The sequence below is a fragment of the Dermacentor albipictus genome, chromosome 3, assembly GCF_038994185.2.
Source record: "Dermacentor albipictus isolate Rhodes 1998 colony chromosome 3, USDA_Dalb.pri_finalv2, whole genome shotgun sequence".
Taxonomy (NCBI): Eukaryota; Metazoa; Arthropoda; class Arachnida; order Ixodida; family Ixodidae; genus Dermacentor; species Dermacentor albipictus.
The window spans coordinates 29865469-29887478 of record NC_091823.1 but is presented as its reverse complement, the minus strand read 5'-3'; the positions used below and the strand labels follow the sequence as shown (position 1 = coordinate 29887478).

General features: G+C 48.7%; 1 protein-coding gene and 1 long non-coding RNA gene across 3 annotated transcripts in view; one reads left to right on the top strand and one right to left on the bottom strand.

Annotated features, from left to right (window-relative positions):
* The window catches only part of LOC135909687 (cell adhesion molecule Dscam1-like), a 301290-nt gene that overhangs the window by 128783 nt on the left and 150497 nt on the right, over positions 1–22010 (top strand). For both annotated transcript variants that reach the window (XM_065441717.2, XM_065441716.2), the window contains exon 3: positions 9635–9799. In XM_065441717.2, the coding sequence (XP_065297789.1) occupies positions 9635–9799 (165 nt within the window). The remainder of the gene's footprint in view (positions 1–9634; positions 9800–22010) is intronic.
* The window catches only part of LOC135909689 (uncharacterized), a 110462-nt gene that overhangs the window by 32650 nt on the left and 55802 nt on the right, over positions 1–22010 (bottom strand). The window lies entirely within an intron of this gene.

The following is a 22010-nucleotide window of genomic DNA, read 5'->3' as shown; positions in this document are numbered from 1 at the left end:
CGTTCTTTCCGGAATCGTACTCGCCTCCTTATATTATATATTATATATTGGGTATGCACAGCAGAGAAAAGAAAAAAAAGAAAAGAAAAATGAAAAGCTGGCGAACATGCACAATTGTTTTGAGAAAGAACGTAGGATTAAAAAGCGAGAGAACCACGAAGCTCTTCATAAGTTTGCTGCAAGATCACCTAAAGTAAGCACAAGCAGACCGCTCAGTGGAAACGCAGCATACTCATATGTACAGAATAGTCGGCAGAGCAAAAGAAAAAGAAAACGAAGGAAACAGTGGCTGGCTACCGCAACAGCTCAATCAAGCGCTTTCCTTTACATCATTCTGATACCCAGCTGGGATCACAAGCCCGTTACGACTAACCCATCCTTTTTTTCCCCAATACAAGCATGTATGTTTATGTCTAGCGCACTCCTTTGGTCAGATAAATGCCTAACCACTACTACCACCCCTATCTGAAGCATGTGATCAGAGTCGCCGGAGCAACTCTTCCCCCACCCCTATTACTTCCACGCTTGAGTTCCGAAACCTCGCTGCGCGAGTTTTCCATGCAGCATAAAAGAGAATAAAGTTGAGACACTGCCGAGCGATGCGTGCCAGAAGCGGGGAAGGGAAGAAGAAAAAAAAACGGAGGGGGGGGGGGGGGGGGGGTAAGCATGGACTGCGATATAAAAGAAGCTAAAAATGCCAAGGGAGGCGTCCGATAGCGAGACAGCGGGAGCAGCGGGAGAAGGCGGGAATAGAGCAGAAGTGGCAGAGATGCCGATGGAAGAATAAAACAGGAGCCGGAGGTTGGGGAAGAGCGGACGACGACCAGTCCCGTGGTGTCGTATCCAGAGTGCCCGTCTTCCCGAACCTCCGCTCCCGATTCTTCCCCTCTCGTGGAGCAAGCAGGGAGCGCAGCCGCCGGGCTGTCTACTTTCGGGACGCTTGGCCGGAGCTCGGGCCGTTGCCGCTGGGATCTGTGCTCCGGCAGGCCCTTGCTTTGCTTGCGCGGGTGGGGCTTGGGGGGGGGGGGGGGGAAGATCGGTAACCGCGCCGGTTCCCGATAGCCACGCTTGAGCAGCGACCGCGCTCCGTCCCGTCCTCTTCCTCCCGGACATCGGCCGGCGTCGCAGCTGAGAAAGAACACGCGCGCACGCACGCACGCACTTGCCAAGCGGCGGTGGCTCGGCGGCGGCGTGGTGAACAAAGCGGAAAAGCAAGGCCAATCCTGGGGCTTTGCTCGGGGACACCGCTTGACAGAAACTGATACCGAGCCGGCAACTTTCTCATGCGAGTGACTCGGAACGCCCGTGGTCCCGAGGAAGACCCGCTGCGTCCCCTCTCTACGCGCCGCGTTGCTGCTTATATAGTGACACCAGTGTTCCTTATCTTTTTTTTGTATTATTAGTAGTGTTATTATTATTCACTCAGATTCTTTTTTTTTCTGCTCTTTCTCAGTATTGGACAAAGTGCGGTGAGATTGTTTTTGTCGTCGTGTGTCTCGCTGCCGTATCTGTTCCTCTTCGTTGTCTTGCTTTCTTTATTTTCTTTGTTTGTGTGTGTGTGCGTGTGTCTCTCGTACCAAGCTAGCCTCCACTTTTGTTTCCCTAAAACTGCGCACCAATAGAGAAGCTGTTGCTTGCTTCGCTTTTCCGGGCACTTAATTTACGAACCTGTTCTCGCTTTGACACGAAAAACACGGTTCGAGAAACGTATGCGGCGCCGCTTCCACGTCGCCAGTTACCGTGATTGCCCGTAGCTCGAACGCGTGCCGATCACGAAACGTCCTATAACGCGCTAACAGTTTTGGGAAGTCTGCCCTCTCAGTAGGTCGCGCCAGTTCTGGCTTCCAGACTAGTGCACGGATTTGTAGGCACACGCACTACAGAGAACAGGAAAGAACCCCGTGACGGTGCCCTCTGGTGGCATCGCGACGTATTTGCACGGAGCTCAGTATGAAAAGAAGGGGAAGCGGAGACGAAGGAGGCGCGAAGGAATGCTGTATCTCGCTAAGCGACAGCCAGCCAACTCGACTGATCGCGAGCTTTGCGCTTTGTATGCTCGTCTCTTTTTCGTTTCCCTAGCGACGCTGGCGTCCGCAACTTTGACGCCGGGCCTGGTTAAAAGTGCTTCGACGGTAACGGACGACGTCAAAGAGCTGTTGTGCGCGGACAAAAAGAAAACATTCTGCCTAGAGAAGGCACGCTTTCACGTGAAACATGGCAGCAGAGCTTTTGCTTATCTGCTGTTACTTTTTTATTCTTTCTTCACAGAAAATAAGCGGAAGAGTGCCTGTCACCTCTCGCGGTGACAGCTCTTACTCTTGAGACTGCTCGCTTTCATCTTATTTCTTTGAAACTCTGTACGACGCTCTCCTTAGACGATGCAGTTCCCAAGTAAGAAGCTTGACGTCGCACGATAATGTTAGGTTGTCGTCAAGTTCAACGTATCATACGCTCGCAGTTTGATCAATCACCTGTGGTGAAAGCTATATAGAATGTGTCGTTTCCCTTTGTTCTGCATGTGCAAAGTTAGGGTGTAAGTCTTCCTATATGTCAATATTGTTCACATTTAACGTGCTCTTATGATGATTAGTTGTATATTTATTTACACACTCTTCTGTCCTTTTAAGCTACAATTCGGACAACTACGTCATACGTTCCAGCGGGCCGTCATTGTTTCCCATAGGCTGCGGCCTCTCTGTCCCGACGTGGGAGCGGCCCGCTGCGCGCTAACGCGTGCCCTAAAGGACCCCAGCAAAGTTCATCCATCCATCCTACTTTCATCGTTATAAATATTATAGACAAGATAGGTTTAACGGACGTACCTTCCATTTGTGGTACATCTGCAATCCATTGAATTCGAAGCTGTAGTTTCTGGCTATCGACAAAAAATATTTAGGAAGTTTGGCGTCAAAGCTCACAGGCTGCCACGGAGTGTCCGTAGATTTCATAAACGGAGGATTATAATTTTTTCCATAGATCTAATCCCACGAAACGAAGGTCTCCCTCCATAGCCATCTAAATAAGCTATCTTCCAACAGTGCGCAAACCGTTTCAGAAATATTTAGGCTATAAAGAAATGCAGTTCTGGTGATTCCTTAGATATGGAAGAGCTGCTTGTTCCATTCTGCTTGTTGCACACTTAGCACCGTTGTCTAGGCTACCTACATCTCTTAATGAAGTACTCTGATTCTATCACGCCGTAAGAAGAGTTAACGCACACCATTCGGGAATTAGAAAATGCTTGAGGATGTTCTTAAGCACAGGAAGCAAAAAATTGAGGCGGGCTTAGTAGCAGTTGCTCCCGCATTGAGGAGTTACGAGCACTGTATTGTTTACAGAGTATTTCAGAGCAAGTGACCAAAGCTGATCCTGCTCCTGGCCATCTTGTATCCTCGGCACACTTGAGTTCTGTAAGGTTCGGTAAAGCCGGCTACACTAAAGAAGTTTGAGTGGTAATTAGATGTGGCGTATTTCCGGCTGACAATCTGCATGGGACCTCCCATTGCAGTCTTTGACTTCAGGACCTCCTTCTGTGTATTACCATCTTGTAATCTTTCTAATCATCTCAATGAAAACCGATTCTGATTCTGATCGGGTCACCTCGCCACGCGTCGCAGCGTATCTTCAACGTTAAGTGGTCTCCGTACTATAATGTACTCGTACGTTGAAACGCGCTCCGCGCAAGTTGCCTGCTACACGAATCGCACGTATTTCTGCAGTGATAGCCGTTTCGTTATGGCGCCTGGTGGAAATGGCTGCCCGGACGCCGAAACAAAAATACGCGGGAAATCCGTTTTCATGTGGCAGCCGATACTTGCAGAGGGGCCGAGTGTGTGGCAGAAGCTCTATACGGCAGTGCAGGCTACGTGCTTTCGTCGCCGTGTGCACCGACTTGCAGGAGGTTTCTCACCGCTGTGGTCTCTCTTTCTTGACAGATCGAGTTTTACGCCACATAGCTACACGTGCGACGCATAGAAGCAGAAAGAGAGAGAGAAAGAATGAAAGAGAGCATTTTAAGGAATGCCTGACAGGCTACCACAGGCGGTCAGTTGTTACGTGCTGTCACTTGCACCAGCTATACTTCTGACCAGTTTCTGCCAATATTTCACACATGCAAAGGTAGCACTTTCCAGGGAGTTCAGTTTACTACGACGTTTGCGAGCATTACTTGCCTGTTTCATTCACAATAAATCCGAGGTGGGCGTCGTCTGTACCGACGCAGCCCAAAAAAATATCTGTTACGGGACAAAAAAGAAAAAAGAAAAGAAAAAGGAACAGCGGCACTGTCTATGGAAGTGAAAGGCACCTTCCACCATAGCGGTGACAGATGGCGTCACCATTCTGTCGTTGCAAAGTTGACATAATTCTTTAGCGCGAAATCTGAGTAGGAATCAACTATAGCGGTTAGCTGTCGTGTGTACATGGCACTCCTATATTTATTCGATACTCAGTATATGGACGAAGGAGAGATGGAGGAAAAGGATAAATGAAAGGCAGGGAAGTTAACCAAAACTGAGCCCGGTTGCCTACCCTTCACTGGGGGAGGGAAAAAAGGGAAGAGAAAAATACTGACGAACATTGTGCACTTGAACAGGAGGAGGAGGATGAGCGTTGCTTGCTGCAGGTGGATCTAGCCTTGCAAAAAGCTGCGGGTGGTTACTCCGTCGGAGAACCGCTTATGGAGAGCTACTCCAAACTAATAAATAGGTGAGTCAATGTCAATATAGCTTCGTGAGGAATTATTTAGGCAGTCTATGGAAAAAATTATAATCCTCCGTTTATGAAATCTACGGACACTCCGTGGCAGCCTGTGAGCTTTGACGCCAAACTTCCTAAATATTTTTTGTCGATAGCCAGAAACTATAGCTTCGAATTCAATGGATTGCAGATGTACCACAAATGGAAGGTACGTCCATTAAACCTATCTTGTCTATAATATTTATAACGATGAAAGTAGGATGGATGGATGAACTTTGCTGGGGTCCTTTAGGGCACGCGTTAGCGCGCAGCGGGCCGCTCCCACGTCGGGACAGAGAGGCCGCAGCCTATGGGAAACAATGACGGCCCGCTGGAACGTATGACGTAGTTGTCCGAATTGTAGCTTAAAAGGACAGAAGAGTGTGTAAATAAATATACAACTAATCATCATAAGAGCACGTTAAATGTGAACAATATTGACATATAGGAAGACTTAACGAACAGTACTTCAAAAAAGAAAGGAGGAAGTAAAATTAACAATATAACATACAAATTTTAGAGATGCTAATGAAACAAAGCTTAGGATGACAAGGCAATTCATATAAGTGGCAAGTGGTTCCAAATTGGAAAGCTCTCAACTGACCTTAGTGATTTTAATTTGTCTAGCATTTAGCAAAATTACATTTACTAACGCTTTACTCCAGCGCTATGCTGCCGGGGTTGCGGCCACCGCTCTCGCATACAGAAAGGTCTGTAGGCGCTGAACGTCTCCAACAAATATGACGTTACCAATTCGGTTGCAATGCTCAAAAAATTAATATCAGTAGTTCTTCATTGTCACCGCTTTCGCGCGCTTTCTTTCTCTATTCAACACCGGAAATACAAGTTCTCGTATTTTTCTGTTCTGACACATTTAACAAAGCGTTTTCGTATAATTTGAAGACTTACGTAATCTGTCGACAATAAATAACTGAGCCAGATACAGCCAACGAGCACTGGGAGTTTTCGGGGCCAGTTTAGGGACGACGTAACAAATAGGGCTGCGCGCTCCGGACGTCTTGAATCGCAACGGTGCCGGCAACGACAACTGTGCCGTAAATACCGACCTCCGTGACCGACGCACGGACTGCCGCCGCCGAGACAAGAGAAAAATGACGCATTAAAATGCCCGAGCGCATAGGCATCGGGTCCAGTCGCGCTCGAAAGATCGCATTCCGCGTCCCGCGCCAGCACAGCCAGAAACAACCCGTTCTTTCTTTTTTTTTTTTTCCTCTCCGAAGGTTGCAAAATACGTCGCCGCTCGCTTCATGCCAAACACGCCAGCTGCCGTCGTCTCCGAACTGCCGTCGGTGCCGTTTCAAAATTCTCGGTCCGCGGGGCAACGCGCGGTGGCCAGAAGCCTCCCCCCTACCCCCTCTTTCTCTCTCGCTTCATCCAAAACACACACGCGCACAAATACACCGAGCCCTCCCTCAACCCGGTCCGAGTCTGTGTATATACCATTCGGTATATTATGCCCCCGTAACTCATGGACCGCTGGCGGCCTGTTATGAAGTGCAGTTGGTGGAGCCAATCGAACTCGAAACGCAGCGTGAAATATTCCCTCCCGGAGAGCACGCTAGGGGCGAGCGCGAGCTAGGGGGCGAGTCGGCGCTGGATTTAAATTTTTGAAGCCGCCGTTCTTTCGCTCTTCCTTTTTTTTTTCTTATAGTGACCGACAAACAGCGAGAACGGAGAGAGAGAGAAGGGGTGAGAGAGAGAAAGAGAGAGAGAAGTTGAAGAGGCCCGCCAACGCCATCGCATGTAAATATATATACGTATAGAGACATATACAGGGCTGCTGCTCCTGCTGTCGCTGCGCGGCTGCCGTCTTTAAAACCTACACGCGTCTGAAGCAAAGTTTTAGTTTCCCCACGTTCGTTTTATTTCTGCGCAAAGCGGGCGCACGTGCAACTCAGTATGGTGGGGGGCCGCTCGAAGAGGTTGCGGCTCATGCGTGCGCGCGTGGTTTGTATGTGTGCCTGTACACACATTGTTTTTTGGGGGGGTATCAGGGCGAGGGAGAGAGGGGGGGGGGGGAGTTAGGGAGTAAGAGATGACGGGAAATCGCGGCAGGCGAGCCCCGCGCTGCGTCGTCGCGAGGATGTGGCGAGCGGAATTTGTATGCGCATACGTGAGCAGGCGTGGTGGGGGGGGAGTGCGCGCTCTGCGGGGAAGGAACGCGCCGGGCGTTAGCTTAAAGTTGCCGAAGACTATTGCTGCTCTGCATACGTTTCCTTGGCCGCAGGGATGCCCGGGCGTTTGTCTGCCGCCTTTGCCACTGCCCTCGAAGTTCTTTACATATTTTTTTTTTCATTTTTGCTCAAATACCCATTGACACTTCCTGCACTCTTTTTCTCGTTATAAGCTACGCTTTCTTCGGCATTCCTTTACACGTCCGCTTGCGAAGCCCAGCATCCTCGGCGAGCAGTAAACAGAAACCACTGCAATGACAAGCATCGGGGAATAAACAGCCGGCCGCACCTCGCCGGAGCCCTTACAGTTTTCTTTCTTTCTTTCTTTCTTTCTTTCTTTCTTTCTTTCTTTCTTTCTTTCTTTCTTTCTTTCTTTCTTTCTTTCTTTCTTTCTTTCTTTCTTTCTTTCTTTCTTTCTTTCTTTCTTTCTTTCTCACTTTCTTTCTTTCTTTCGTTCTTTCTTTCTCTTTCTTTCTTTCTTCCCTTCTTTCCTTCTTTCTTTCCTCATATGATCGCTGCAGCAGTATTTTGCAGTTTTTGCAAGGCGTAACGCCTCTGTTTCGGCCATCATTTCCTGATTCTCCTCTATCGGTCTTCTTCGGCGTCTTTCCGCGTGAGTAGGCTCGCCCTGCTCTGTAAACAAATGAGAACGGCAATCGATCCAGAAGAGCCTCGAGCTATCGCACAAGAGCACCACCATTCAGGTTATTTTTTTTTCTGGTTTTAATTTTCGTTCTTTGTTTCCTACATTATGTTTGTCTTGTATGCGGTGTGTCTCTTGCATTTGCGTCAGCGTTTGGGAGCCTGAGACACGCGCGAATTTGCGGAATGCACGCACATCGACCACCCGATGCCACCCACTCCCACCGCATCTCTCCACGCGCCGCGGTGCACACACGTTACACCCTGCTTATGCCGGGAACCCCTTGGGATACGGCAGGCGGAGGAGAACGCAAAACGACGAAAATAAAGATATTAAAAAAGCGGACTACGTGACTCACCCTATTTTTCTTCTTGCCACTCCGCCATGCATCAGTTTGATCCTATAGGTTTGTTGCACGTGTCACGGATATTTTCGTTCCTTCCGCGTGACGTGAACTTTGTCTCTATACGGAAGCAAGTTATGGCTGCCGTTTCGCATGTTCTTGTGACCGCCTTCTTTTTCTTTCTTTCTTTCTTTTCTTTCTTTCTTTCTTTCTTTCTTTCTTTCTTTCTTTCTTTCTTTCTTTCTTTCTTTCTTTCTTTCTTTCTTTCTTTCTTTCTTTCTTTCTTTTCTTTCTTTCTTTCTTTCTTTCTTTCTTTCTTTCTTTCTTTCTTTCTTTCTTTCTCTCTTTCTTTCTTTCTTTCTTTCTTTCTTTCTTTCTTTCTTTTTGCGAGAAACATAAGCTGTATGATGAGAGGGATCGTGGAGGGAAGAGAATAGTGCCTCGCTTAATTTGTCTAGCTTATTTCTTTTTTTTTCTTGCCCTTTGTGTCGAAAGCATCACGTACGCCAGTGTGATCTGGCCTCGTATAATTGCGATCTATGAAGCGTGGAATCATTCTCCGTTTCGTTGAGCTCGATTTCATAAGGGAGAATCCGCAATCCAGCGAAATTTATTGCAATTCCCTGTGATAAGTCGAGAAAAACGAAAGAGTCAGAGCCAGGCTTAAGGGTTCCCCTTTTTGGCGGACGTTCGACTGTCACCGCCAGAACATTGAAACATCAGCAGGCGCTGATAGCACGATATTGTAAATATCGCCTAAGGCACACACGTTACGACTGAAAGAAAGCGACATGTTAGGCTAGAATTTTCTTTGCTGTCATGCTACTCTTCTTTTAGTCCCATTTCCTCTTCCGCAATACAGGGTAGCAAACCAAGCGCAGCCTGGTCAATCTACCTCTCTTTCCCTTATCACTTCGCTTCTCCTCCTTATGCTAGAATAATGACGCTGATTGTGTGATGATGGGACTGGTGGTGATGTGACAACGGTTTGGATGACGATGATCGTGATGATGACATTAGGCGGATGCCGAGGCAGCTGGTCGCTCAAAAGAAGAGCCAGGTCGGACTTGTTTTGCCATCCAGGGCATCAGGCAGAAAACGTATTCAAAGCTTATAACGGCTTTTCTGTAAACTTCTGATAGACCAGTGATATATGTCAACACTCCAGCATCGCCCTATAGCGGTTGCACTTGCATATCTCTCGCGCTTAGTTCATGCTGTTTTCAATTTTGTTCCGCTTGGTGCCCAAATTAAGATCACATTAGCGGAATCAATCTTTGTTTTTATTGCGGAGTTACTAAGGCGTAAACTTGATGTCAGATTTCGTCGACGTCAAGGTTGTTGAAATTTTTCGAATTTCGGTACATTTTGAGACGCAAGAGGACTTCAATCAAGCATACGCACCCACAAGTCAAATGGTTTTATTTTCTCTTTTGAAGTTCACAAACAATCGAAATTGCTTGATTAGATGTCGAGCGTCTCCGTGTATTCAAATAGGACCTCCAGAGGTAAAGCTTTTTCGTAACTAGATACCAAGATGCTTCTGTACTAATTCCGAGTAACTTGGACCTCGCTGACTGTCCTGCATTTCTTGCTTATTTCCTTCATATTGTTCTTCACTTTTCATCGCGCGCTGCTGATTACAGTTGGTTGAAAATATTTGTGGCAGGAATCATTCATGCAAACTCAGCCTTCTTTTTCTTTCTTTTTTTCCAGTGGTGCGCCAAAAATACTCGGCCGAAGTGTACGACGAATTCGTCATCTCCGGCAACACAGCGGTGATGAGGTGTCAAGTGCCGGGATACGTCACCGACTACGTCACCGTCACATCGTGGATTGAAGAACCAACCGGGAACGTCATCAAGCCGGGAATAAACTCAGGTAATGCGTAGCCCTCTGTCAAAGAGTGTTGGCTTTAGCCACATTGTAATGAAAGCACGAATCATCCGTTTCTTGCAGTGATGAATGTCGTCTCAGTGTAAGAATAGTTTCGTATAACAGCGATAATTCTAGTTATGCTCTTGTTGTGAGATTTGATAATGACTCTTGATATCACGTTTTCTGTGCTTTTGGGACCATTTGTTACACCACCTGATTTTCGTCTTGTGGTAGCAACTGTTCGGATAATTAGTTGGTGATGTTTTTTTGAAACTTGGTAAATTAACGTTGAACTCTCTTGAACACCGAGGTATCACTGCAAAACATTTGTTTCAAATAGCTTCTGTAACGCAACTCATGATAGGGCAGCGTGGTTCGGTAACGCAGGACTAAGTATACGAAACTATTGACACTTATGGCGAGTGTTACTGAGAGATTGATAGATCAAGTCTGACGTGAAACTTCAAATGCCAGTAAGCATCTAAAGCAAGCACGATGCCTGTACGCTGTGTGAAGCATGTCATGCACTGGTTTGGGGCCAAACCACGAAATTCGCACCATCAGAATTGTTTATCCGTACTGTGGTCTAAAACCTAGATAAGCGTAGCAGTTCTCATACAATCTCAATGCTTGGATGGCACTGCGAAAACGTAGAAAAGTGCGACAAGTCAAAAGGGCCAGAGTATGGGACCAGTAGCGGCGAGCTAGAGCGTAATGCACAATCGAACGTGTAATGTGCGTGCACATGGGTTTATTTCTTCGTGATTACCAACACAAGTACTGTCTTGCTTTTGGTTCCAATCGTTGTCTCTGTCCACGAAAGCCATGCAGTTCATTAAATTCCAGGGGGTTCCAGAGGGCACGTTTTCTCTTGTCACATTTGGAGGGCAGAATTATCCAGCTAGGAGCGAATATTATTTTGCAAGGGAGAAACAAAAACAAGAATCGCAGACCGACTGGCCAGTTGACATGCTTCCGGTTCTTTTGACATCGAGTTTCAGGAATCTGCAGATAGCACTAGGCAGAAAATTACTGAACTTAACTAATTCTAAGAAAAGCTTGCTTGCCTGAAATTTCGCTATAATTTAGCAAATATGTCCGGAATAGAATCATTTAGGAACGCCTGATTTCGTATATATATATAAAAATTGCAGGCACCGAAGTTTGTCATAGACTACGGTTCGCACGTTCTCGAGCTCCAGAGCTGCGCCAGCAGTAAATCAGGGGCCATAGAGACAACAGCTTTCCGAACACAATCAAAACTCCAACTCGAGCCGGAGGAACGTCGAACGGGAGACATCAGGCACGCACCTCAAGGACCGCACTCAGCTCCGGTCGGTCTGTTTTGAAGCCGGCGGCGGGCACCCGGTGAGCGAGCCGTACCGGAGCGTCGGCACTTAGCTGCAGAACCCAATTGGAGGCCCCCGAGCTGCATAATTCACTTCGGAAGAGCCACGGCGCGCCTTAATACCTCCCACCGTCTCTAATGCTCGAATAGAGAGAGGCCGTCGCCGCCACCGTGTGGAGAACGCCAGCACCCGGGGGCCGGTGGAGATGAAGAATTCACTGCCGCCACGCCGGCCAGATTCTATACGCACCGACAACATCGGCACGGTTTCGCAGAGACGCTGGCACGGTCGCTGCGCAGCCATTAGGAACTGTTCATCAGTATAATAAAACGGAAAAGACGGCGGTTCTACGACGCCCGGCCGCAGCAGGCGGCGCGCGGGCTGGTGCAGTGCAGTGCGTCGTATCGGGGGCGTCGCTCCCATCTTGCTGGAGGAGCGTGCGGAGAAGTGACACTGCATGTAGGTGAACGACGAAAGGGAAAAAAGAAGAGGGAAAAACAGGAGCAAAAGGTAGGAGGGATCAGAAGGGGAGAAACTAGGGAGTCAAACGGGAGCAAAGTGGAAGCGCAAGAAGGGAGCAAATCAAAACAGGGAGGGAGTGCACAAAGGGAAAAAGTGCAGGAGACAAAAGTACGGCAGGCAAGTCCTGCCGTGGGGCTCGGAAGGGGGCGCATTTCGGTGGCGGTTTCGAGGGGGCTGCGGCTCGTAGGGGGGTCGGTGGCGGCGTCCTTTCCTTAGAGAGCTCGTCGTCCCGAGAAAAGAGCGATCACTTGCAGATGTCTTTCTTGCCGCGGTGACGTCACTAAATGGGAGAGACGCGCGCCGCCTGATGACTTACTTCCTATATGGTATACACCACTGACAGCACGGCGGACTACGAGCATAGCGGAGAGCTTGTTTGGAAAAGAGTTCAAGAGAGAAGAGGCGGCGGTCGAAGGGAAGAAGTTCGTAGCCTCGATAGACAAAGAATAAGAAATACCGCCAGCGACAGAGACTGTCGACAACATGCCACCAGACAATGGGCGAAAAAAAAATGCTGGAGAGCTGGCAACTTTCTCCACGAGCCACAATGCTCGAGAGGCGCGCAACGGAGAGCTCTTCCATAACTTTCGAGCAGCATCATCACTAGTCTTTCGTAGCCGCTGCACTTCCCGACATTGCTCCCTTTATTCTGACGGCACTCAGCTACTTTCCTCGCTGCGTATGTTTTAACGAAGTCATTGGCAAAGCGCCCCTTATTCTTAAGAATGCTCCAGTCTTTCCCATGCCCAGTGTGTCCTCCATCCATACTTTCTCAAGCGTCGTTCGCGCATGCGTCACTTACTCTACTAGCAGCAGATGCTCCAACAAAGCTTCGAACGAAACCTCGTCTTGTCAAGGACGGGCTGACGAGGAGAACGGAACAATAGCCGGCGGCCTAAACCACAGAAAACGGAGTTACTGCGCTCGCGAGGTCCGCGAGAAGAGACGAAAAGCAAGTTAGCGGCTAGTTAGCTGTAGTTGGCATCTTTTGCAGTGAGAATTCATCTGTGATTACAACTTTAGTATTAGTTTCAAACATGCAACTGCGTGTCCAAACTACTACAATAGTACCGGAACTGAAGTCCCGATTTCTTGATGCATTAACATCAATGTGACCTAGCAGTGCAGCGATTCAACGCTGCACTGCCGGTTCTCATCGATAGATAAGGCCACATTGATAGATAAAGTCACATTGACAGATAAGGCCACATTGATATATAAAGTCGCATTGAATAGATAAGGCCAATGTAGAAAATCCTACGAGTATGACCAGCATACTGAAAAACAGAAGAAAAAAAAGGAAGGGTACGGGACAACCCTAGTATTCTTCTGGCAGAGTACGGGCATCGTAGAGCGCTACCGCTGCAGTGGCTGCCTGAGATGGATTATTATTCAACTCGTCAGAAAAGTTCTGACTCACTACATTGCAAACAAATCACCCTGTTCCACTCACTAGGTCCTTTCGCTTTCTTTACACAGCCGCCACATTTTGTGGAGATGTCAGTAGCAAGTTGGAAAAGGATGTTCTTATGTGCTTCGCAGCATATCATCAAAAGCCGAACATATTTTGTCTTTCCCAATAGCAAGTCTGCTGGAACCTCCTGCATTCAGGCACCGAGCTACCCGATGCTGCCTGTCCACCATATAGGGCCTACAGGAACTCCGTTCAAGCCCCACATAGGTTCTTACCGAATTTACCTACGTTAAACTATCCGTCACATCCTTCACCTTCTGAAGTGAGAGCCGGTGAAGTCAGCATTCCAAAATGGTACCCTCACTCACTCACTCACTCACTCACTCACTCACTCACTCACTCACTCACTCACTCACTCACTCACTCACTCACTCACTCACTCACTCACTCACTCACTCACTCACTCACTCACTCACTCACTCACTCACTCACTCACTCACTCACTCACTCACTCACTCACTCACTCACTCACTCACTCACTCACTCACTGAATCAATCAATCAATCAATCAGTTTTCATCGTAAGTAATACAACGTTACAACGAATTAATGCACTCCGTCTTCTCAATTCATTTTTAATGCGAAGCATTATTGGTATCGGTCCTTCGGTTTTTTCTTTGAACGGGTAGGTTACTCTAGTTTAATTTTGACCGACGAAGTAGCGCCAGTGAACGACACTGTTCTTTTAAGCTGATGTTCTCATTTCTCACAGGGAAAAAAGGCTGAGGACAAAAAACGCGCAATTTTATGCGTAATCCAAAATCTAAATCGGGACAAAAAACTAGTGCATATATTGTCAACTCTGTTTGAAGCAGCGCATAATAATCAACTGATTCTTTGATTGTATTCAATTGTATTCTGTTTCTCACATACTGGCTACAGTATTATTAAGCCACTGCATACGTGCCCCTTCTTGGCCAATCTTCTATAATGGGTATGTCACATCAGATGCTCCGGCTTTTATAGCACAATAATTTTACAATGTATCGCCCATGAACACATCTCTTTTTCGCGAAATAAAAAATAGTCATGGAAAAACGCGTGTACGTTTAATGGGGACTCATTGCTATCTCTAAAGCACACAGTCGTCTTGATGAAATTGAGCATGGTGTCGAGTGGCCTCTCTGATTTTCTTAAATGTCTGCTTTCGACAACGTAGCTCACGAATCGATACTGAAACAAGTGTCTAATCTGAACCTGGAGGAAAGGGCCTACAGCTACGTGAAGGACTTTCTGAACGATCGCAAAGCCACCCTGACGGTTCGCGACCTCAAGTCCGAAGAACGGACCCACGGTAGTGCAGGTACCCCCCAGGGTTCAGTTATATCTCCGCTCCTGTTCAACTTAGTCATGCTGGGTCTCCCCAACAAACTACGGGAAATCGAAGGAATCCACCATGCTATATACGCAGACGATATAACGATTTGGGCGGACCGCGGCAGTGACGGCCAAATTGAGAACGCACTACGGCACGAGACATGACCCGCCACGCCGAACAGGGCAACGCCTCTCGCACGATAGCGAACACTAATCGCGCAGAACGGGACAGGCTCACCAGATACAATGACATAACCAGTGCATATCTAAACGCCAGAAGGATATACCCACCACCGAGTCCCAAATTGAACAGGAGGCAGGCCGTCGCCTGGAGACAGCTCCAAACGAACACCTTCCCTAATCCATTCCGTCTGAAACGTATCTTCCCAGATAAGCATCAGGACAACACGTGCAAATTGTACCAGGAAAGACCAGCAACACTCAGACACATGCTGTGGGAGTGCAATGTAGTTATAGGAAGGATGGCAGTTGCTCCGGAGACCTTGTCGTCGAGGTGGGCCGCCGCTCTGCGCAGCTCAGACCTCGGAATCCAGACGTGGGCAGTCCAGCAAGCCCGTGAGGCGGCGCTGAGGCAGGGCCTTCGCGTTCCCCCGTGGTAGACCTGAGCCCGGGTCGCGTTAAACCTTGCCGGACGTACAAGAAAGTTGTATCCATCCATCCATCTATCCATCCATCCATCCATCCATTGTATTTGGCCTACCGCGTTCTTGGGCCATTGGGTATTAGTCACTGGGTAAACGCTCATCATTGGTCAATACTCTACACAATAAGTATTTGCAACCATGACACAACGGGTATAGAAGGCTTAAAGATTTCAGCAGAATCCACCTCACGAAGAATGACGACGTTAATGCGATGAGCATTATAGTAATGTAGCGGCCCACCATGTTCCCACCGAACACAGGCGAGGTGGAAATGTCGCTTCCAATCACAATGCCAAATGGTACCACAACACATTGCATCTCGTTGTATATCACTACACCCCAGTTGAAACTCCACAGTAACCCTATTCTGGCTGCAGCTTCGCTGCAATGGCGGTCCCTCAAACGACCGAGCTCGACGTTGCGTCATCTGCTGTGGGTGCGGCACTAACGCTTTAATATATTTAAGGCTACACACTCGTTGCGTCACCTTGGCACACCCTTTCTCCGGGATAGGCCACGAATGGGCCCACACCAACATCACACACGCTATGCCGAAGTTCGGCCACACACCCAGTGACCCAAGTTGTCCACTAGGCCAGACGGCAGCAAGTCGTCTTTTCGGATACGTACCCAGCGGCCCATGTCGTTTGCTCGGAAAGATGACCGCCGGTGCATACCTATTCCCAAGCTAGTAGACAACTAGTGTCACTGGGTGAAAGAGGTTAGAAGCAACGCTACAGCAAAGTGGGTAATGTTCCCAGCGAGTGCTAACCACTTGAATGTATATGTATATATGTGACAATATAAAAGTGACAGACAATGAAGCCAAGCAAAGCATCGGGGAAATTAGCTCTGGTTGAAAATGGCATGTGGAAAATAATAACGAAAAGGAAAATGAAAGTGGACGAAAAGCCACTCGAACTCGAAGCCGAACCCAGAACCTGCGTACCCTGTTAACGATACGCATCAGGTACCATTAACAGCATCAACTATCGCGTCAGTCTGTGCCAATTCGTGAGTTGCAATGCATATGTCTCAGGGTAATACATAAGCTTATGGCACTTTCCCAACTTAAAAGAAGCGATGTTGTGCACATTTTAAGCATATATACAACAAGAAAAGGGCACATAACGTGCAAGAAAACGTCTTCAAAATACAGCAGCATTTGCATTCGTATATAAAGGTCCCCGGTGCCTTGCGTACGACGGCAGACGGCGCGCTTGCTCCCCGCTTTACTCCCTTGTGGGCACGAGATTGAGCCGCCATCGTCGGCTGGCCCTCGCACGATTTCACTCGCACAACCAGCATACGGCGCGCGGCGACGACGTTATCGCCCTTGGACATTAAACGGAGCATCACGGCGACGGCGACGGCAGATTGCTCTAGGAGTATCCCTGTAATATCTATCGCAATCAAAAGGGAGTTAAGCATGGGATAAGAAATTAATTACTTCCCCATACAGAAGTAGTCAACATATTGTATTTAGAGTGTAGCAATCCAAATCCAAGTGAGCATGTGCACTTAAAGCTTGCGCATTTGAATAAATAATCAAGAAAGAACAAACATTCACCGATATGTTTACCCAAGCTTAAATCCCAGCAGCCGAAAATATCATTACGCGGCCACTCGCAGCCCGTGCAACGTATAGGTGTGGCACGTCTGTCCTATCCGACGCTCAACTGAACACGCGAGGAGAAGCTACGCGCATGCGCGTCACGGCGAACGTATCCCCCTTAACTTATTTAGAGCGGAGAGAGTCTTCGTTCCTCATTCCGAGCCTTATATATAAGGCTGTCCCATTCTACCAACGCTCGACTAAAGGAGTGCCGCGATGCTGTTAGAGGGCCCAGGGAGAGACATGGCTGACGTTAGCGCGAGAGCCGGAAATATCTGGCCACAACAGGGCAGGGCCCGCTGAAATCGGGAAGGCGGTTGCTCACTCCCGAACAACTGCCGCCCGGGATTTCTCCTCGAGACGCTCCGGCCCCTCCATTTCCCGCGGCTAGCAATTTGTGTGCGCAAGGGAAGAGGCGCCGCGATGGCTGCAGCGCGCAGGAGTTGGCGCGGCGGTGCGCCTTCGCGGGAAATGGCTCGCTTATCCCAAAGACAATGGAAAGGCCCCGGCAAACAATGTGGACGTGATGCTGTCTTCGTCACGAGCATTTCATATAGTGTGGTAGTTTGCTGACGACTGTACTCGCTTGTACGGAACGAAGTTTACCAACCTTCCGTTCGCAACAAAGACCCCTCTCGGATAAGAACGCGTTTATTGCCGAAGCCCAGAGCGTTATACACTGTAAAGTGTGTGCGCGCGCGTGTACGTATCTGTGCGTGTATATGTTTATGTGCGTGCGTGTGTGTGCGAACATTCGCGCGGAAGCTTTCATTGTTGCTGCAGTGGTGGCCAATGGCGCGTGAATTTTCGATGCTGTCACGAACAGAACGTCTTTATATGGCATAAAATTCGGGGAGTAAAGTAAAATAGCGCTCGAGGCAGACCGCGCGGCATATGCGGAAACACGCGGAGCAAAATTAATATTGATTTCTCCTTAGGAATTTGTCGCCTCTTATTTTGTGTTTCAACGATTCGTGAAAGGCAGCCGTTTTTGGCAGCTCGCGGGTACAGAGATATAAGAAAAAGAATATGCAGCCTTCTTTTTATGATGCAGTAGCATCGTTATAGTGTGAAAAAAGAACATGTAGAAGACAGAGTTGTTATACTTCCGTGTTGCTGTTTCAAGGCATGTACTTTCGTTTAACTTTCACCCAGCCTATGTTTAAAATTACATACAGATGACAGGACTAATGAACCACTGTCACTGAGACGTCATTGGCGTAACTCCTATTTCAAAAGGTTCACCAGACCCAGGTGTAGTGTTGTTCCAGTGGCCGGGAAATGGACCAGGTCGATCAGCGGAGAGCGCCTTTTAGAGGATACGACATAGAAAGAAAAACACGACGTTTAACTATGTCCGTACGTAAAAGGGGGTGAGCCCAACAATCTGCTGGTCAAAAAAAGCCGAGGCCACTCTGGCTGGCGTAGTGTGACGCCTATAACCCTTGTCCCCTCCCCCTTCCACACAAACACACTGGTTAAGGGGCTTACTCCCGAGAACACCCTCGCCCCCGGAGAGAGAAGGAACTGTCAACCGAAGCATGCGCGATCGTCGTGTTCGGGAATGAGGCGCTCTCGCGGACAGGCAGGCTGGTGCCAACCTGCGTCGATTCTCACTCGCTCTCCGACGCTCAGCGAAAAAGGCTCAAGGCTTCGCACCGGGGCACAAACGCACAGACAGGGGCCGACGCGCGCGGGCACGCTCGTTATGCTGTGCCACTGCAAATAAACTCGGGGCTTTCGACGATTTTACACGTCCGAGATGCCTTCGTTGTCTGCGCGAACTTGTCGTCGGTTTTGGCAGCACGACATGAATGTTCGTCCCGGAGTGGAAGTGAACACCTCCCTACATAGTAGCTTTCGTGAACAGGTCCTGTCACCCTTCACGAGGCATTTTAATAGAGGTTGCTTGCGCTTCTTAAGAATTCGTAAATCGCTTCCACAAAGAGTGTCTATAACGAAGATATGCTTACTATCCTTTTGCCGACAGGAATTTTATGTAATTTCTACTTGTTTACTATTATTGGCAAGCGTATCTGACAGCTCAAAATTCTGCAACGGATTTCGTAAATTTTGCCCAGCTGCTGACATAGTCCGCTGCGGATTTCAAGAACGTAGGCAATATCTTCAGTGTTTTACAATCGCGACACTATGAAACTTCAAGGACAAGCCTGTGCGAGTGCCTTTGAGAGCATGATTCCGTAAGCGCGCGTACCAGCGTTCACTGCATCTTCCTTTCATCTCTCTCTCTCTCTCTCTCTCTCTCTCTCTCTCTCTCTCTCAATCTTATTCTTCTATTCCTTCTTCCCTCTTCTGTGTAGAGTAGCCAACCAGACAATCTTGTGGTTAAAATTCCTGCTTTCTTTCTTTTTCTCTCTCTGATAGCCCAAGAATCAGAGTCTGCTTGTTTCTTCGTTTCTTGGACGGTTGACAATGTCGTGTGCAACAATTGCGGTTGCGACAAGACTGTATAGACGCGCCCTCTGTCTCCGCCGCCATGGTCTCCGTTATTCTTTCCACGACAAGAAGCCTCCTCTCTACGCTAGCCTGAGCACTCCTTCTCCTCTTTCCCACTGAACCGTATAAAGCCGGGTCGAATTCAGGTTAATTGCGCTGTTCACACGATCTGCACCTGACAGTGTTGGCTATTGTGGTCATTCAGGGCGTAGGTTGGAGTCAACCAGGAAAGGCTTTTACGGGCATAGAGGTTTGTCAGTTCATCCACTAGTTAGCCTAACTGAACGCTGTCTTCCAAAAAGCGCTCCCTTTTTTCTTTTTTTTTTTGAGACGAGCTACAGCCATTGCCACCAGAACAAGCCACCACGGAGGTCTCCGATAGAACCCCTACACAGCGATGCGTCAAGCGTCATAGAACTTCAAAGAAGCGAAGGACAAAGAGGCGCGCGCCCATTACTGGTGCCGTTCTTCTCGAATTGCAGCAGCAGAAAGACCAATGGGCAGCGCAATGTGCCGACCCATCGGAGAGACATAATCCCGGGAAGTTTTGGGCACCGTGCCACTTTCCTATTCCAGGAATACATAGCAGGGAGTGATCGCTGCTTCTCGACAAACATCGAGCCGCCGAAACGCGCAATCAAGCGAAGCCTCGACGGCAGAGTGAAGCGGCGACATAAACCGCCGCGCCATCTCTCCTCATATATCGCCGCCGCCGCAGCCGCAAGGAATGACGTCCCTCCCCCCCCCCCCCTTCCTCCTCGCAGGTCACGTTTTCATTTTGATTTTTGGCTCGTTCTATGGGGCACATGCTCTTCCAGACGCCGCAAGAATGTCGTCGTCCCCAACAAACCGCCGCCCAAGAATGACGGCCATATTTCTCTTTCTCTCCAACATTCTCTCTCTCTCTCTCTATTTCCCCGCTATCATTTTCCTCATTCCTCTCTATAGCGTATGCGAGAACGTTCCTCTTTTGCACAGCGCGCCTTCCGCTGGCTTTGCGCGGCAGGGGCAAGACGGCGTCGACCGGCCTCCCTGGGCGTCGTCGTAGCAGGCGGGGGACCCCCTGGCAAACGTCGTCCCCTGCCGCCGTCTAACGTCACCGCCGATTCAAGCAGCCAGAGCAGACGCTCCACGTTCGCCGTTGTCGTCTGCGCATCGTCACGTCTGTTTTGATGGTGTCGACTCCGCGTCTTCTTAATGGAAGATGTCTTCTTCCATCCGCGCGTTTCTTATTTCTTCTCTTTCACCAATCTTGTATTTGCATTTCGCTCTATAAAGCAAAGAAGCAAACTAAAGAAGAGAGAGACAGGGTTAGAAAAATAAAAAAAAGAAGCAACAAAAATGTCCTCTGAAATTGCGCGCCTGGTGGTTTCGGGCGTGCAGCCGACATCGCACCCTTGACGACGACGCTCGCTCTGAGAAGGCGACGACGTTTGGTGCGGTAAAGTGAGATAGGGGTTGAACGGGAGATAAGCGCACTTTCACTTTTATTTGGCGAGCATAGAAGCGCGGGAGACGCCTGCCGACTAGCGGTTCAAGAAGCGATGCAAAGCACCGAAGCGAGGAGGATGGCGGAAGCGTTAAACGGTGAGCCGGCGGGCGAGATGCGTAGAGAGCGCTCCTCGAGGGGAGTGTCGTGCGCCGTCGTCGCTGTGCGAGTGGCTTCGCGCTTGACATTGTCGCTTCCTGTCGTTTCCTTGCTCAACGTGTGGACTATCAGTTCGTGGTGCTACTTTGGTGCAGAAACAAAAGGGAAGGAGCTGTATACATAGCAGTGCGCTGACAAAGACACGCCATCGGGCGAAAATGGAAGCGATAGAAGGGTCTACAGCAAGGAGCCAAGCGGTCATGCGGGACACTGCCTGGATATGTTAGCACGTGGCCGGGAACATAGACGTGTCGCCGCACATAACAATGCATATCGAAGGAAACCTGTAATAAGCCGCGTTATAATGTTAATGTGACAGTAAACGGCAATAGTGCTCTATAAAACCGAATCGCATTGATGTGCAAAGAGAAGGTAGACTCATAGACTTTAAGTTCACTCAAGCGGTGCACGTAAGCAGCACCACCGGGAAGGTGTTGATTGAAGCTCTGGGATGTTGCTTGGAGGGAATGAAACTGAAAAGGCTGCTGGCATCCGCTCTTCTCCGCTTACTGGCGGAATGAACTGACCGGAAACAGGTACTGTTTTGTTTCTGACGAAGGGGGATGCGCCATGTGCAAACCGTGTCGCACAGCATGACGGTGATGCGCTAAGAAATGCGATATGCTACTGCCACATTTACGTAAAGGCGACCATAAACCCATTTGAAGTGTAGGTGGGAGTGCTACTCGTGCGAAAGGAAGCGATTATCTGTGAGTAGCGTCGGAGATAACGCAATGTTTGTTGTGCAGCACAGACTAGTCAACGCAGGGCAGCAGAACAATGCGCTGAATGGCAAACCACCACCAAGACTCCCATTGTTTCGTGCAGTATTAGCTTCGGGAGACGTCCACAGCGGCGCGCGAATTGATTTCATTTGATTTCTGTCATCTTGCTCGACTACAACGACTTCAGCTTACTCATCTTTCCTGTCTTCTGCTTCACAGTCTTCCGTCAACTTGGCTGAAATTGAACACCATTGGTGCTTGCTTATTATAAAGTTTCTTGCATTGTAGCGCTAACAGTCACCAGTTCCTCGTAAAGCAAGCCTGCGCTTAGCCATCGCAGTTAAAGAATATCTTCGTGGCGGCAAGGATGCCACTTTTAAGAGGTTGATGTACTTCAACGAACTCTGTCAAAAAAAGAGACATCCATCTAAAATTGTTTACCG